Genomic DNA, 16,193 nt, shown 5'->3' on the forward strand with positions numbered 1-16,193 from the left:
TTATTTATATATTTGTTTTGGCTGTGCTGCATGGCTTGTGGGATCTTGGTTCCCCAACCAGGGATCAAACCCGTGCCCCGTGCAGTGGAAGCATGGAGTCCTAACCACTGGACTGCCAGAGAATTCCCAAAAATGAACTATTAATTAAAACAAAAAACCCATCATCCAAGAAGTGACAGCTAATGGGAATTGATGAACAGATAGAAGATGAGGACAGGAGCAAAGGTAGGAAGTCTGACTGGGGGGACCTGGCTTTGTCTTCATCCCTCTGTCATTCCTCAGTCCTGGAGACAAGCTCACCACCACTTTCCATCCCCCTACATATTTGCACAATCTCTCTTCCCTGTCATTCCCAAGGCACCAGAGTTGGAAATTCAAGGAATTTCAAGGAAAAGTAATTTTCATATTGAGGATGAGGATGACGCTGATTGTAGAACTGGAGGTCCAGTTATGGATGGTGAACTCAAGTCAGAAATGGGAGACTCTGGCAGGACCCAAAAACTTCTCTAAGCTGTCCGGAAGCAGTAGAGTCTTGAGGTTTCCTGTGGACTTAGGGTCCAAGAATTTCAGGCAATAGTGTTGGATACCTCTACATCTAGTTCTCCCAGTTTTAGGAATGTGTCCCTGTAGCTTTCTGAAGACTTAACTTCTCTTATTCTAGGGACTGATGTCTTCTTGCTTATTAGGGAGCCATCCTGGGACTGAGAGGAGTGAATAAGATAGGAGGAGGGACCCAAGACCCCTTCATTGACCCGTTCCCTTTGGTTGTGTTCCAAGGTGGGTTATGGCACCAGAGAGAAACCTTTATGCCACAATGATGTGTGGACTTTTGTACCAGTTTTAGGAGGCACCATATGCCATTGTTCCTTACTGTTCAGACTACAGTTTCTCACCTAGACCCCTGTATGAGAAATGAAGCCCTATTCCTATAGTTTTGATGTAGGCTTAGAAAGGGGTACTATCAAGGTAATGGATGCATTTAATTAGGGAATTGCACTGGAATTAATGTAAACACTGAAAAGTTGCTCTTATCTGGTCTGACTTCTGGTGGATTCTATTGTCCTATTCCTCTACCTATTAAATCCATTGAGTAAGAACTATTTTGGGCAACTTCCCTGGTGGTCCAGTGGTTAAGGCTCTGTGCTCCCAATGCGGGGGACCTGGGTTTGATCCCTGGTCAGGTAACTAGATCCCTCGTGCATGCGCAACTAAAAGATCCTGCATGCCACAACTAAAGACTCCATGTGCCACAACGAAGACCTGGCGTAGCCAAATAAATAAATAAAATATTTTGGGCAGAGTTACAGTTACCAAAGGGGAAACCGGGTGGGGGGAGGGATAAATTAGGAGTTTGGGATTAACAGATACACACTGCTATAGGTAAACTAGATGAACAACAAGGACCTATATATAGCACAGGGAACTATATTCAATATCTTGTAATAACCTATAATGAAAAAGAATCTGGAAAAGAATATATATATATATATATATGAATCACTTTGCTGTACACCTGAAACTAACACAACATTGTAAATTGTAAATCAACTGTACTTCAATTAAAAAATAATAAAAATTTTTATGGGCTTCCCTGGTGGCGCAGTGGTTGAGAGTCCGCCTGCCGATGCAGGGGACACGGGTTCTTCTTCCGGTCCAGGAAGATCCCACATGCCGCTGAGCGGCTGGGCCCGTGAGCCATGGCCGCTGAGCCTGCGCGTCCGGAGCCTGTGCTCCGCAATGGGAGAGGCCACGGCAGTGAGAGGCCTGCGTACCGCAAAAAAAATAATAATAATAATAGTAATAATAAAAATTTTTAAAGAACTATTTTGGGGTCTCCTACCCAGAAATCACTGGTATCCCTGCCTTTCACCTCTCACTTCCCCAGAAGACCCAGCGGAGTTTTTTCTCATCGAAGTTTAGGTCTAGAGAAATCCTTAGGATGAGAGGGATACGGGGCAGGAAAAGGGAGAAACCTGATTTCAGCATGGGGGCAAAGGTTAGGGCAAAGCCTGAACTAAGAAGAGGCAGATAAATATTTGTGAATGTTATGTCCTTCACTGTTTTCAGAGGGGTCAACTGTTTTGTCTCGGGTAAAGAGAAGGTCAGATCTAGAAAGCAGTCATTCAGATCAGAGAAGCACAGAGGCAAAGGACATGTTCAGACCATCTCATTCCTCTGGCTTCTTTTTTTACCAGGAGCAGGTGAGTATCTCCCACAGCCTATAAGGTTTGATGTCCAGCGTGATTGAAACTTCCAGGAGCTAAGACACTTCCAAGCTCTGACCAGTCCTGGTGTCTCTTCATCCCAAACCTTTCCCCACTTCCCAATCTGAGCATTGCTTCTTTCCAGCAGGGCTGTTCTGCTGACCCAATGATCCAGGCTGTGCTGCTCCTTTGCTGTGTCTTGCTGTCCCAAGGGGCTGCCTTTCCAAGAAGGAAGGGGCCCTGAACTTCCAGCCATCTTTCACAGAAACTGGGCATCCTCTGAACGTGCTCTCCAACCAGATCCCTCTCCCAGATCCCCATACTTGCCGGGATCTCTTGCACACAGTCCCCTCCTTAGCCCCTCTCTCTGAGTACCTATCCAACTTAGCTCTGGAGGCGGCCCTGGAGGAGGTTGGTTGCACAACCAAGGCCCACATTCTGCAGCTTCAGCTTGTTAAGATGGGAGGAAAGGATACCACTGAAACCCTCATCCATGAGAGCAAAAAGCACAACAATAAGGAAGAAGAGATTGGTAATGCTAAGGTCATTCTGAAGGATCTGGGAGGATCCTCAGGGGAGCTTAGGCGGGTACAGCGCTGTTACCCTTCCTGAGGCATGTAGGCAGGAACATAAGTGGGTGCTCTACGAGACAGCGCAACTGATAGTTGAATTTGCTGAGAAGCTCCCTTCCACTGAGCTGGTAACAGAGTTAAAGATTTCTGTCATTAGTGTCACCCAGAAGTGCACGGATAAATCTTGGGAGCATTTGGAAGGAGTAGGCAAACGGCTGATGGAAAGCCCTGAGATTAAAGACTTCACAATGCCTATGGAAGATCAGATATACTTTGTCAAACATTCCACAACTATTCTGATGTGCCTTATACTGGGACTAATACAAAAACATTTCCAGACATTTTTTGGATAAGGAAGGCCTCCGAGGAATCCCATCTCCTGTCTCAAATGTCTCTGATAGGACTGTGTACAAGGACTGTGCACAACAGGTAGTTAGAAATGTTGAGACAGCTTAGGGCAGAAGTGTGCTATTCATTTGATCCCAGTGCTGAAAGACATGTGACCAGAGTCAGCTTTGCCCCCTCTCTTAATAGGTCCTAGCCCCTATTTTTTTCTCCCAATTTCTCTTTATTTCAGTTAAAAGATACTGTGGTTATATTATGTACTAGACACGAAGGATATTGTAATCTTTCCCCGTTCATCTACCTTTTACTTTCTAATTCCCCAACTGGATGCTATAGCTTGCTTGTGTTAATTTTTAAACTGAAAAGAGAAATTAAATGTTGCTTCTATATCAGAATCACTGTTACTTGATCTCTCTTAACGGCGGGTCTCCGTGGCATTTTTTGGGGGGTGGGGCACTGTGCAAAATGGGATCTTAGTTCCCTGACCAAGGATCAAACCCAGGCCCACAGCATTGAAAGTACCGAGTCTTAACCACTGGACCACCAGGAACTTCCCTCCACGGCTTCTTTTGTGAGCTGGAGATGAAATGTGGCAGGAACATGTAGGAAGTGCCAATGTATTTTCAGGCTGAGTGTGTAACAAGGGGACAAGGTTTGAGCAGTCAATACAAATGGGCAAATAATTATAGAGGTCATATCCCTTGCTGATCATTGGGGAAAGCAACCATCTTTCCTCCTTATGGGACAGAGAACTGGGCAGAGTGGGTCTAGATCTACCAGAGCAGTTTCACTTCTCACTGACTGGATTGTGTGGTAATTTGGGGCCCCATACCTGCATGGAATGGGGCCCATGTAAAGCAGAGGAAGTCCCTGGTGATCTGGATAGGGAGACCAAGAAGAGCAATTGAGTCCCATTCCCTGGCCGCAAACTTAAAAGGAAGAGAGGCTGGGAGTTGATGGGTGAGATGTCCTCTAACTGAGCTCTGGATTCCTTCAGACCACAGCCCAAAGGAAACAGCTTGTGTGTTGTCTTCCACTCTAGTATAGTCAGATCCAGCTAGACATCACCAAGACCCACCATGACCTGCTCCTTTAGTGCTTCCTGCTGTACCCCGTGGTTGTCACTTCATGTGGTGCCCAGAAAAAGACCCTGGTGCCTTTTTCCTCATCTCTGGGGATCCAGCCACCCACAGCAGGCTCTTGGTTCTGCCAGACTCTGCTCCCAAAGTCCCTGGCTGGCCTCACCCGCTTTGTACTCCACCAAGGGTGTCCCTGGAGCAGACTGATCATGAGACTGATTCCTAGACCCTGCAGCTTTGTCTTTATAGCCTGGAGGATGTGAAAGCCATGCAGGTTTTCTTCAATCAAATACATGCTGCCATGCTGCCACATGGACAGCAGCACAGGGAGGGGCCTCCCAGGGAGTGCCCTGGTCTCTGTTCCACAGCTCTTAGGCAGGGTTTAGCCTGATCCAGGGAGATAAAGATGTGCCTTCTCTACTCTACAATGTTAGTATGAGCAAAAGCAGCATATGTACAACGTGGTCCAGCTGTTGCCAGGACTGGGAATCTACTACGAAGTCAGGCATAGCTTTGTACTCTGCTGCTCAGAACTACAATAGACCCAAGGAGTGAGGCTGAGATGAGGCCACAGACCTAGGCTGCAGCCTTCGGATGATCATGCCCAGGTTATCAGGGGACCCAGTGGCTACTGGTGAGCTCTGTGCTTAAATCTGCAGCGAAATCTGGGGTTCAGCAGCTGAACCATTATTACCATGAAAAAGAGGCAAATACCCCTCTGTCAGAGACTAGGGAGGAGGGCTTGGAAGGCACCACAGATGTAAATCACCCAGGGGGACAAACAACAACCATGGCCTCGGAAGACAAGACTCCTGAAGTAAAGTCAGCTCCTACTCATTTCGGGCCTTATTCAAGGGCCATGACTTAGATACTTTTTGTAGGAATCTTCTGCTTTATATAAATAAAGAGATTATTCACAGAAGGAATTAAACTGAATTTAAAATTATCACCAACTCCCTTATCCTAAACTTCAGATATGGAGTAGAATATTCAACTATGATTATGTCAGTCTGTCATTATTCATGGTAGTGAAGAGAATCCTCTTCCCTCAAAAACAAAACAAAACAGGCTTTTTCCCTTCATCATAAAATCATACGACTCCTTAAATCATATACATGCTTGCTTTATTCTGTTAGGCTCTGGGTACTGCAATAAATTGAGATTTCCCAAAGATCAGATGGCCCCAGGAGCAAGAATGCTGCCCAGGCCAGCAGGTCTTTCACAGATGTGCTAATCCACGTACTGAAAATCAGAGGTGACAAGTCTTACCAGTCCTTGTTGAAATTCCAGGTGTTTGGAACGGGGATGATCCCTCTGATTAAGATAGGGAAGAGGGACCTGGGGGTGTATTAAAATAGAGTCAATTACAATCTTAGGGGTTTTATGACTTCTCCCACAATTTCCAGACTACTGCAATCCAACAGAAATTTGAGAGATGATGGAAATGTTCTATATCTGTGCTGTCCAATATGGTGGACACGAGCCCTATGTGTCTACTGGGTGCTTGAAATGTGGGTGGTACAACTGAGAAACTGACTTTTCTTTCCAAGTTTTAAATTATTATTCATAGTTTTTATTGTTGGTATTACATGATAATGTCTCTAGGTGTTATGGACTGAATTGTGTCCCCCCTCAGAATTCATTAGTTGAAGCCCTAACCCACAACGTGACTATATGTGGGGAGAGGGCCTTTAAGGAGGTAGTTAAGGTTAAATGATATCATAAGAGTAAGGTTCTAGGGACTTCCCTGGTGGCACAGTGGTTAAGAATCCACCTGCCAATGCAGGGGACAAGGGTTCAAGTCCTGGTCCAGGAAGATCCCACATGCCGCGGAGCAACTAAGCCCGTGCACCACAACTACTGAGCCCGCGTGCCTGGGGCCCACACTCTGCAACAAAAGAAGTCACTGCAATGAGAAGCCCGTGCACCAAAACGAAGAGTAGCCCTCCCTGCACCGCAGCTAGAGGAAGCCCGCACACAGCAACGAAGACCCAACGCAGCCAAAAATAAATAAATAAATAATAAAATTTAAACAACAACAAGAAAAAAAGAGTGGGATTCTAATCCAAGGGGACTGGTGTCATAAGAAGTGGAAAAGACACCAGAAATGCATAAACACAGAGGAAAGGCTATGTGTGGGAACAGCAAGACGGCAGCCATCTGCAAGCCAAGGAGAGATGTCTCAGGACTAACCGAACCTGCCAACACCTTGACCTTGGACTTGTAGCCTCCAGACCATGAGAAATAAATTCATTTTGTTAAAATCACCCAGTCTATGGTATTTTGTTATGGCGGCCCTGGCACACTAATACATTAAGTATGGGGTTTTTTTCACCTATTTTCTGGTATCCTGTGAGTCTACTCAATCTGAAAATTTTTTCTTCTTCATTCTTTTCTTAGTTTTTTTTTCTTTTTTGGCTGCTCTGCGCAGCTTGTGAGATCTTAGTTTCCCGACCAGGAGTCAAACCCGGGCCCACGGCAGTGAAAGCACTGAGTCCTAACCACTGGACCGCCAGGGAAGTCCCAGTTTAGCTTTTTTAAAATTGTGGTAAAAAACACATAGCATAAAATATACCTTCTTAACCATTTCTAAGTGTACAGTTCAATAGTGTTAACTACCTTCACATTGTTGTGCAACCCATCTCCAGAACTTTCTCACCTTGAAAAACTGAAAATCTACCCATTAAACGACTCCCCATTTCCCCCTCCCCTCAGCCCCCAGCAACCATCCTTCTACTTTCTGTTTCTATAACTTTGACTACTCTAGATCTCTTCCTACTCATTGCAATTTGTCATCTCCGACTGAGATTCCTGCAGCAGCCATCCTGCTAGTCCTCCTCACTCTAATCTCCCCTCCTCCTAAGTCCACCTTCCACATTGCCTCTTGAGTTATCTTTCTAAAACATAGGTTTGATTCTATCACTCCCCTGTCCAGACAACCTGATGGTTCCCCACTACTTTCAAGACAGAGTCCAGAGCCTCTGTGTCTGGTCTTTGTCCAACCTTGGCAGCCTTAGGTCCATGCCACCCACATACCTACTTTACATTGAAGTCATCTTCATCTTGGACTACTTTCCATACTCCAAAAGCAGGCTTTTTCTCTCAATGGTTGGTCATGCCCGTCCCTCTACTAGAAGGCTCCAACCACACACACACATACCTCACCTGTCCTCCGGATAAACCTCTGCCTTCAAGACTCAGCTCAATTGTCACTCCTTTTGAAAAGTTGTCCCTGTTACCCTTTGAATCTATGGAGAAACTTTGGCAGTTGAGCTCTCTTCTTTCCACTGCTATAGCACAAATCCTCTGGTGTCACAGCACATTTCCTACTTCTCCCCCTAAATTGTGAGCTCCTAGAGTGTAAGGATCCTGCCTTACTCACTTTTAGATCTTTAGGATCCATTCAGTAATTTACACAATTAACAAATATATTTGGGGCAGCTGGAGAAGTGGCTAGAAGCACTTCCCGCCCTACCCTTACCCCACACTGCCACCTGTGCTTCCTAACCTTTAATGGTACAATGGTACAATAGCTGTGGTCAAATTTGAGCATACATCAGAATCACCTGTAGAGCTTGTTAAACCAGATTTCTGGAGAATTCCCTGGTGGTCCAGTGGTTAGGACTCCGTGCTTTCACTGCCAAGGGCCTGGGTTCGATCCCTGGTCAGGGAACTAAGATCCCAAAAGCCTGCGTGGAGTGGAAAAAACAAAACAAAACAAAACAAAAAAACCCACACAGATTTCTGAGCTTATTCTGAGTACCTGATTTAGCAGGTCTGGGATGGGGCCTAAGAATTTACATTTCTAAGTTCCCAGGTGACGCTGAGGCTGGTGACGGTCTTGGGACCACACTTTGAGATCCACTACCCTATAGCCATCAGGGGGTATTGGTCTCATGTTTCTCCCCTCCTCATAATGATTTCATCTCTCCTGCCCGACTCCATGGCCTCTCTGCAGCCTCATTCTCACTCCCCAGCCTTTTGTTCAGTGGGAGTGATGGTTTAACCCAAAATCTTTTTTTTCTTTTTAAAATATTTATTTATTTATTTATTTATTTATTTGACAGTGCCATGAGGCCTGCAGGATCTTAGTTCCCCAAGCAGGGATTGAACCCGCGCCCTCGGCAGTGAAAGCCCAGAGTCCTAACCACTGGACCACCAGGGAATTCCCTAACCCACAATCTGACAGTCTGATTTCTTCCTTTTTAATCTTGTATGAGTAACGTATTTTTTTACTTTTGTTTGCAATGAACATAATGTAAAAAAGTAAAGAAAAATTACCTATAGACCCACCTCATAGGGCTAGTTTATTAATATTTGGGTGTCCAACTATCCTTATAGAATTTTTCTATAACTGTAATATGCACATACATTTAAAAAAATATTTATTTATTTATATTTTTGGCTGTGTCGGGTCTTCGTTGTGGCACGCAGGATCTGTTTTGTTGTGGCGCTCGGGCTTCTCTCTAGTTGGGCGTGCGGGCTTCCTCTCTCTAGTTGAGGCTTGCAGGCTCAGTAGCTGTGGTTCCAGGGTCTAGTTGCCCCACGGCACGTGGGATCTTAGTTCCCTGACCAGGGATCGAACCCGCATCCCTTGACTTGGAAGGCGGATTCTTTACCACTGAACCACCAGGGAAGTCCCTGCACATATATTTTTAAGCAAAAATTGGACTTTACTCTTCATACTAACTTGAAGCCTGTGACATTTGTTTTGTGACTGGAAGTTTGTACCTCTTAATCCCCTTAACCTAATTTACCCATCCCCCCATCCTGGATTCATTCTTATTTTCCGGAAATAATTTCCCAGAAGTGGAATTTGTGGGTCAAAGGATATACACATTTTTGCTGTTGGTTGATCCATTAATATCTTCTCCTTTTTTTAATATCTTCTTTAAAATGAAAGAATTGGTTTTATTTTCTGGTAGTAAATGTAATATATCCATATTGCAAAAAAGTCTGGACAATTTAAAAGAAAAAGCCCCCCAAATTTGATCACTCAGAGATCACTTCTGTTAATAATTTTTTGGCTGAGGTATAATTAACCTATAATAAAACAGGCAGATTTTAAACAGCAGTTCAATGTGCTTTGACACACAAAAAAACAGGAACTCACAGAGATAGATAGATACATAAATAGATACATAGATACATCACCAGGCCAAACAAGGTACAGAACATGTCCTACACTTTAGAAAGTTCCCAGTCAATCTCACTCCCCTGCCCTCCTCGTCTCCTATGACTCCCTCCCCATCTCCTATGACTCCCTCCACACATGCAAACATTGGTCTGATTTCTATCTGTGTAGTTGTGTTGCCTCTCTGTAACTTCACACACATGAAATCATAGAATATGTCTTTTGAGTTTGGCTTCTTCTGCTCAGCGTGTCTACGCTTTATCAATGTTCTCATGGGTATCAGTAGTTTATAGCTTTTTAATGCTAAGTAATATATCAGTTTGTGAATATACGACAGCTTTCTTAAAATTCGTGCACCTGTTAGTGGACATTTGGGTAGTTTCCAATTTGGGGCTATTATGGATAAATATGCTATGAACATTCTTGTCTTTTATGGGACATGTGTTATCATTTCTCTTTGGTAAATATTTAGAAGAAAAATTGCTAGGCAATAGGATGGGTATATATTTAACCGTATATACATATATATGTGTATGTGTGTATATATATATATATACACATATAACTGCCAGTTTTCCAAAGTGATTGTACCAATGTATGAAAGTTCTACTTGATTCTCATCAACACTTGATATTATCTGTCTTTCTAATTTTAGCTATCCTAGTGGGTATCTCCTGGTGGTATTAATTTACATTCCTTTGATGACATGATATTGTACATCTCTTGATATGTTTATTGGCCACTGTTTTTTGTGAAGTGAGTATCTGTTCAAGTCTTTTGTCCATTTATAAAATGGAATTGTTTGCTTATTTAATATTGTGTGTCTATATGCATATTGCATGTATCATACCACTGATGTAAATTATAGTGCCATACAGTCCTCCCTCGGTATCTGAGGGGGATTGCCTCCAGAACCCTCCCCCCATACCAAATCTGTGGATGCTCAGGTCCCTTATATAAAATGTCATAGTACAGTCGACCTTCCATACAGGTTCTGCATCCATGGATACTGAGGCCAACTGTTTATCACTGACATAAATTTCACACATGTATCATATGTGATAGATATTCTTTGTCAGATATATATTTGCAAGTATTTTCCCCAGACCATGGCTTGTCTCTTCATTTTCTTAACAGCAGAAGTTTTCATTTTGAAGTCCAATTTATTGATCTTTAATTTTATGATTAATGCTTTTTTATTGTGGTAAAACATACATAACATAAAATCTACCATTTTAACCAATTCTAAGTGACATTAAGTACATTCACACTGTTGTTAATATCCATTCACTTTGTTAACATATCAATCTCCAGAACTTTTTCATCATCTTCTCAAACTGAAATTCTGTACTCATTAACACTAACTCCCCATTCCTCCCTGTCCTCAGCCCCTAATAACCATTATTCTACTTTCTGTCTCTGAATTTGACTATTCTAAGTACTTCATGTAAGTGGAATCATATAATATTTGTCCTTCTGTGTCTGGTTGATTTCATTTACTATAATGTCCTTAACGTTCATTCATGTTATAGCATGTGTTCAAATTTCCTTCCTTTTTAAGGCTGAATAATGTTCCATTGTATGTGTATACCACATTTTGTTCACCTATTTGTGAGGGACATTTAGGTTGTGTGAAATGGCCTTTCATTGTGATTTTGATTAGCATTTCCCTAATGATTAATAATATTGGGCATCTTTTCATGTGCTAACTGGCCATTTGTACGTCTTCTTTGGAAAAACGTCTATTCAAGTCCCTTGCCCTTTTTTGGGGGGCAGGGGAGTGGGCTGTGCCGCGAGGCTTGTGGGATCTTAGTTCCCCGACCAGGGGTCCAACCCAGGGCCCACTGTGGTTAGCAATCACGGTGAGATTGGTGAGGGTCAAAAAGGGAAAAGGCCTATTTGTCAGTATAGGACAAAGGTGAGGAGGACAAAGTCTGGGCTGGAGAGAGATGAATAAATATTTGCAAATGCTATGTCCTTCATTGTTTTGGATACTATCAGCATTCTGGCATCCTCGTGATTCTGGCTGGGGCAAAGGAGAAAGTGGGATACAACAAAAAAAATCAGAACAGTCATTCCAGCCATGAAGATACCAAAGCAAAGGAGATTTTTGCACTTTCTTGTTCCTCTGGTTTGTTTCTTCCTCAAAACAGTGAGGATCTCCCATAGCCTTTAATAGTGGGCCTGAGGTATGCCCAGGTAACCAAAGTTTCTAAGGGCCAAGACACTTCCTAGTTCTGACCAGTCTTAGTATCTCTTCATCCCAAGCCTTTCCCCACTTCCCAATCTGAGCACTGCTTCTTTCCAGCAGGGCTGTTCTGCTGACGCACCATGATCCAGGCTGTACTGCTCCTTTGCTGCATCTTACCGTCTCCATTGGCTGTCTTTCCAAGAAATACCCAGGAAGGGGTTCTGACTTTCCAGCTGTTTTTCATAGAAACTGGGCATCCTCTGAACACGCTCTCCAACCAGATCCCTCTCCCAGATTCCAAGACCTGCCAGGTTCTCTTATGTACGGCCCCATCCTTAGCCCCTCTATTTGAGTACCTATCCAACTTAGTTCTGGAGGTGGCCCAGGAGGAGGATGTCGGCCCAGCTGAGGCCCACATTCTGTAGCTTCAGCTTGTTAAGATGGGAGGAAAGGACACCACTTAAACCCTCATCCATGAGAGAGAGCAAAAAGCACAATGAGGAAGAAGGCATTGGCAATGCTAAAGTCATTCTGAGGGATCTTGGGGGACCCACAGGGAGGCTTGGATAAATCCAAAACTCAGCTACTCACCCTGAGGAATGTATTAACGATGGCAAATATGCCCACTGGGGTGGCTGGTCTGCCAGTTAGCTTGGATGGTGATTGAGTTTGCTGAGAAGCCATCCCCCATGATGCTGGTGACACAATTCAGAGCTTTTGCTATCAACATCCCCTAGAACTGCAGGTATGAGTCTTGGGAACATGTTGGAGAATTAGGTAAAATCTGAAGACACCCCCAAGTTAAGAGCCTCTCAGTGTCTATGGATGATGACAATATAATTTATCAAATGTTCCACAGTTATTCTGAAGTGCTTTATGGGGAAATTTATTCAGGAACTTGTCCAGATTCTTTACTTCAGATATTCAGTGCCACCTAGGTGACAAGTCTGCTTTCCCAGGACTACTTTCAAGGATGGGACACAGTAAGCAGGCAGAAATGTTGGACACCACTTAGGATAGGTATATGCTCTTTATTTCATCCCAGTGCTAAAAGACACAGGTGACTGGTGTTAGCCTTGCTTTTCTCCACTTAGTAGCTCTCAGTCCTTATTTCACATTCCATTTTCCATTTTTTCTTTCAGTTATCATATACTGTACCTGTAATATGTCTAAGCATGAGAAGCATTTTAACTTTCTTTTTCTGTTTTTATAATTTTTATTGACGTATAGTTGATTTACAATGTTGTTAGTTTCAGGTGTACAGCAAACTGATTCAGTTATACTTATACTTATAGCTGTTTTTAGATTCTTTTCATTGTAGGTTATTAAAATTTCTAATCATCTTATTTCTACTCTGTGCCCACTAAGCTAATAGTCTCTTACAAGCTCTTATCAAACTCCACTCCACCCTTTCCTACTACCCTCTCTTTATAAGTTCTCATTCTTCAAAGTCATTACAAAAAAGCATCAAAGTTATGAAAAGTAAACACAGGACTCAATGGTTCCTAGCACTTTTTTTCCTGAACTTTGTCGATGCGTTGTAGAGCACAAAGTGTTACAAAGATCAAATGACTTAGAAATTATTCTTTTGAAATCTTGAATTGCTTCTAGGAGGTATATGATTTCAATCCTCCAAATGAATTCCCAGGCACCATTGAAGCTGACTTGCCCTAATGAAGTGTTAAAAACTAAATAGATAGGTTGCTTACACTTCTCTATGCCCATTTTGTTTCTTTGTTCATTTGTTTTTCTATTCTCCTCTTTTAAAAAATGATAATTTTATCTTTGGAATGCACGCAAAGAAACTTCATCATATTCTTTCTATTCTCCAGTCCCTCATATTTCCCTCCACATGTTGAAAAGTGTGCTATTGAAAACATTAGCTAGATAGAAAGACAGAGAAATAGATACATAGACAGATTGATTTTTTTATTGATAATTACATTTATAATTCAAGGAAACTTCAAATGTTCAGAACATTTACAATCTGATGAAAGCTTAAAGACACTTATTGTTAACTAATAAAAATGGCTAAGCAATGATATCACAAATCTGTGATCCATTATTATATCCATTAGAATGACTGGATTAGTAAAAGAAACAAGTGGAAGTTGGGTGGATTATACTGGAGCTCAATCTCTCTCAGCATAGAGAACAGCTGATGGATAAACAATTGTTATCCACAATGGATGAGTCCAGCAGATTCTTATGGGCTGCATAACGTTATTTCTATCTTTGGAAAGGGAAGTTAAAAATAAGGCAAAACTACAGAATAGAAACACGTAGAAGCATTTTAACTTTTTTCTCATTCATCTACCTTGTACTAAATCTCCAATGAGACACTGAATCTTGCTAGTTTAATTTTTTTTTTGCTAATTTAATTTTTAAACTGAAAAGAGAATCATAGATACCTAACCTCTTCTGATTCTGGGTTTCCCAGCTTCTATCATGAGCTGGAGTGTGAAAGTGACAGGGACCGGCAGGAAATGCCAAAGAACAGAGTTTTTAGGTATTGAGGTCCAGTGTGTGACAAGGGGACAAGGTTTGAGAAGCCAGTACAAATGGACAAATATTTGCAGAGATTACATCTCTTACTGATAATAGGGGAAAGCCAATATCTACTTTCTTCACCCGACAGAGGAGTAGGCAGAACAGGATCGAGGAGCTACCAAATCTATCAAAGCCGTATTACTTCTTAATCACCAGACTTTGTGGTAATTTGGGGCTCCCTATTAAATGGGTGGAAATCAGGCAGAGGAAGACCTGAAGATGGAGAAGGTCAAGAGGGAACAATTGGGTTGCATTTCCTGTTTCTCAGTCCTTTAGCTAAAAAGAACAGAAGTTTGGAGGTGATAGATGAGGTTCTTCTCCCTGAGTCCTGGGCTCCTTTTGGACCACAGTCCTTACGGAAACGGTTTGTATGTTTCTGGTTTCTCCCGTCTCCAGTGCACTCTGCTCCGGACATGCGTGGTCTCAGACTCATCATGGTACCAGCTGAGCTACTTCTTTGCTGCTTCCTGCTGCACGCTGTGGATGCCATTCCATATGGAAACCAGACAAACGTCTTGGTGCATCTTCACTCATCCTTGGGATCCTGGCTACCTTCCTCAGCCCCATTGTCTTGCCGGGCCCTGCTCCCCAAATCCCTGCCTGGCTTCACCCACATGGCCCTTCTCCCCAAGTTCCTGGTAGGCCTGCCCCTGATGATTGCCTTGGAGAAAGCTGGCTGTCAAGCTGATGTACGGGTCCTGCAGCTTCAGCTCTACCGCCAGGGGAGTGTAAAGGCGACACAGATCCTCATCAGACATCTTCAAGAGCTCGAGAAAAGCAGAAGCACAGGGACGGGAGTGTCAGTGGATGCCCTGGCCTCTGCTCTGCAGCTGTTGGCCAGGGAGCACCCAGACCCAGAGAGGGCCCGACGATCCCTCTCCATCAAGGACTGTGAGCAGGAGCAGGAGCAGAGTGTGCACAATGTAGTCCAGCTGTTGCCAGGAGTGGGAACCTTCTACAACCTGGGCACAGCATTGTATTATGCTGTTCAGAACTGCTCGGACAAGGCCAAGGAACGAGGCCGAGACGGGGTCATAGATCTGGGTTATGAACTTCTGATGGCCATGGCTGGATTGTCAGGGGGGCCCACGGGAGTAATGATCAGTACTTCACTTAAACCTATAGTGAAGGCTGGGGTTCAGCGGGTGATCCAGTATTATAATGAGAGAGAGGTGAACAGCCCTCCACCAGAGACCAGCAAGGAGGTCTTGGGGGGCACCTCAAATTGAGTCACCTGGAAGAAACAACTACCATGGCCCCTTTGGTATCAGTAGTAAGTTCAGTTCCTTACTGGCAGTGGACCTTACTCTATGACTATGGCTTAGATCCTAGGGATGGGAATACTACTGAGATATAAAAGAAGGTGGTATGGAATTCCTTGGCTGTCCGGTGGTTAGGACTCCACTCTTTCACTGCCCAAGGGGCCAGGTTCAATCCCTGGTCGGGGAACTAAGATCCCCGTAAGCTGCGCAGCAATCAATCAATTATAAAAGAAGTGGTGGGACTTCCCTGGCGGCCCAGTGGTTAAGAATCCACACTTCCACTGCAGGGGGTGCGGGTTTGATCCCTGGTGGGGAAACTAAGATCCTGCATGCCAGCGCAGTGCAGCCAAAAAAAAAAAAAAAAAAAGGTGGTAAACATGATGACTGGATCTAATATTCTGACAAGTTGTACGTGTGTGTTCAAAATCCAAATCTCTGATTTTTTTTATCAAGGAGGAAGGCAGTACTGTAAAATGTAGAAATTTTAAAGTTTGTGGTTTGGAATCAGAGGATTTGGCTTTGAATCCAGGCTCCACTTGTTAGAGCTTCAGCGACCATTGACTAGTACCTTCTTTCTCCAAACTCAGTTTTTTAAATTTCTAAAGAATAGTGATATGCAATGGGTTTCGTGGAAATTAAAAACGGTACGGTGTCCTAATGCTTAGCACGGTACCAACAATAAATAGGCTTTTGTGGGTTTTGTTGTTATTACTTAAGCCCTCCCCTTCCTGTCCCAATATGTCGAAATTCCGTCTCGCTTGTTAGCTCAGCGCCTCCAAGGTCCTGAGCCAGTCTCGGTTCCGCTGCGTATGTGCGGGTTCTCGGAAATCAGCTGTTTCAGTCCTGAGCTCTTCTG

At 43.4% G+C, this 16,193-nt stretch overlaps 1 protein-coding gene and 1 pseudogene across 1 annotated transcript; both read left to right on the forward strand.

The window, feature by feature from the left end:
- The first annotated feature begins 114 nt into the window (after positions 1–114).
- On the forward strand, positions 115–4,449 carry LOC109552911 (apolipoprotein F-like; annotated as a pseudogene).
- A 9,835-nt stretch (positions 4,450–14,284) lies between these two features.
- Positions 14,285–16,026, forward strand: APOF (apolipoprotein F). The gene is given in 2 exon segments (XM_004332095.4): positions 14,285–15,296; positions 15,299–16,026. Coding segments are annotated over 2 exon segments (942 nt in total). The 5' UTR covers positions 14,285–14,488; the 3' UTR covers positions 15,433–16,026.
- The last annotated feature ends 167 nt before the right edge of the window (positions 16,027–16,193 follow it).

This window comes from Tursiops truncatus, chromosome 11, assembly GCF_011762595.2.
Source record: "Tursiops truncatus isolate mTurTru1 chromosome 11, mTurTru1.mat.Y, whole genome shotgun sequence".
Taxonomy (NCBI): Eukaryota; Metazoa; Chordata; class Mammalia; order Artiodactyla; family Delphinidae; genus Tursiops; species Tursiops truncatus.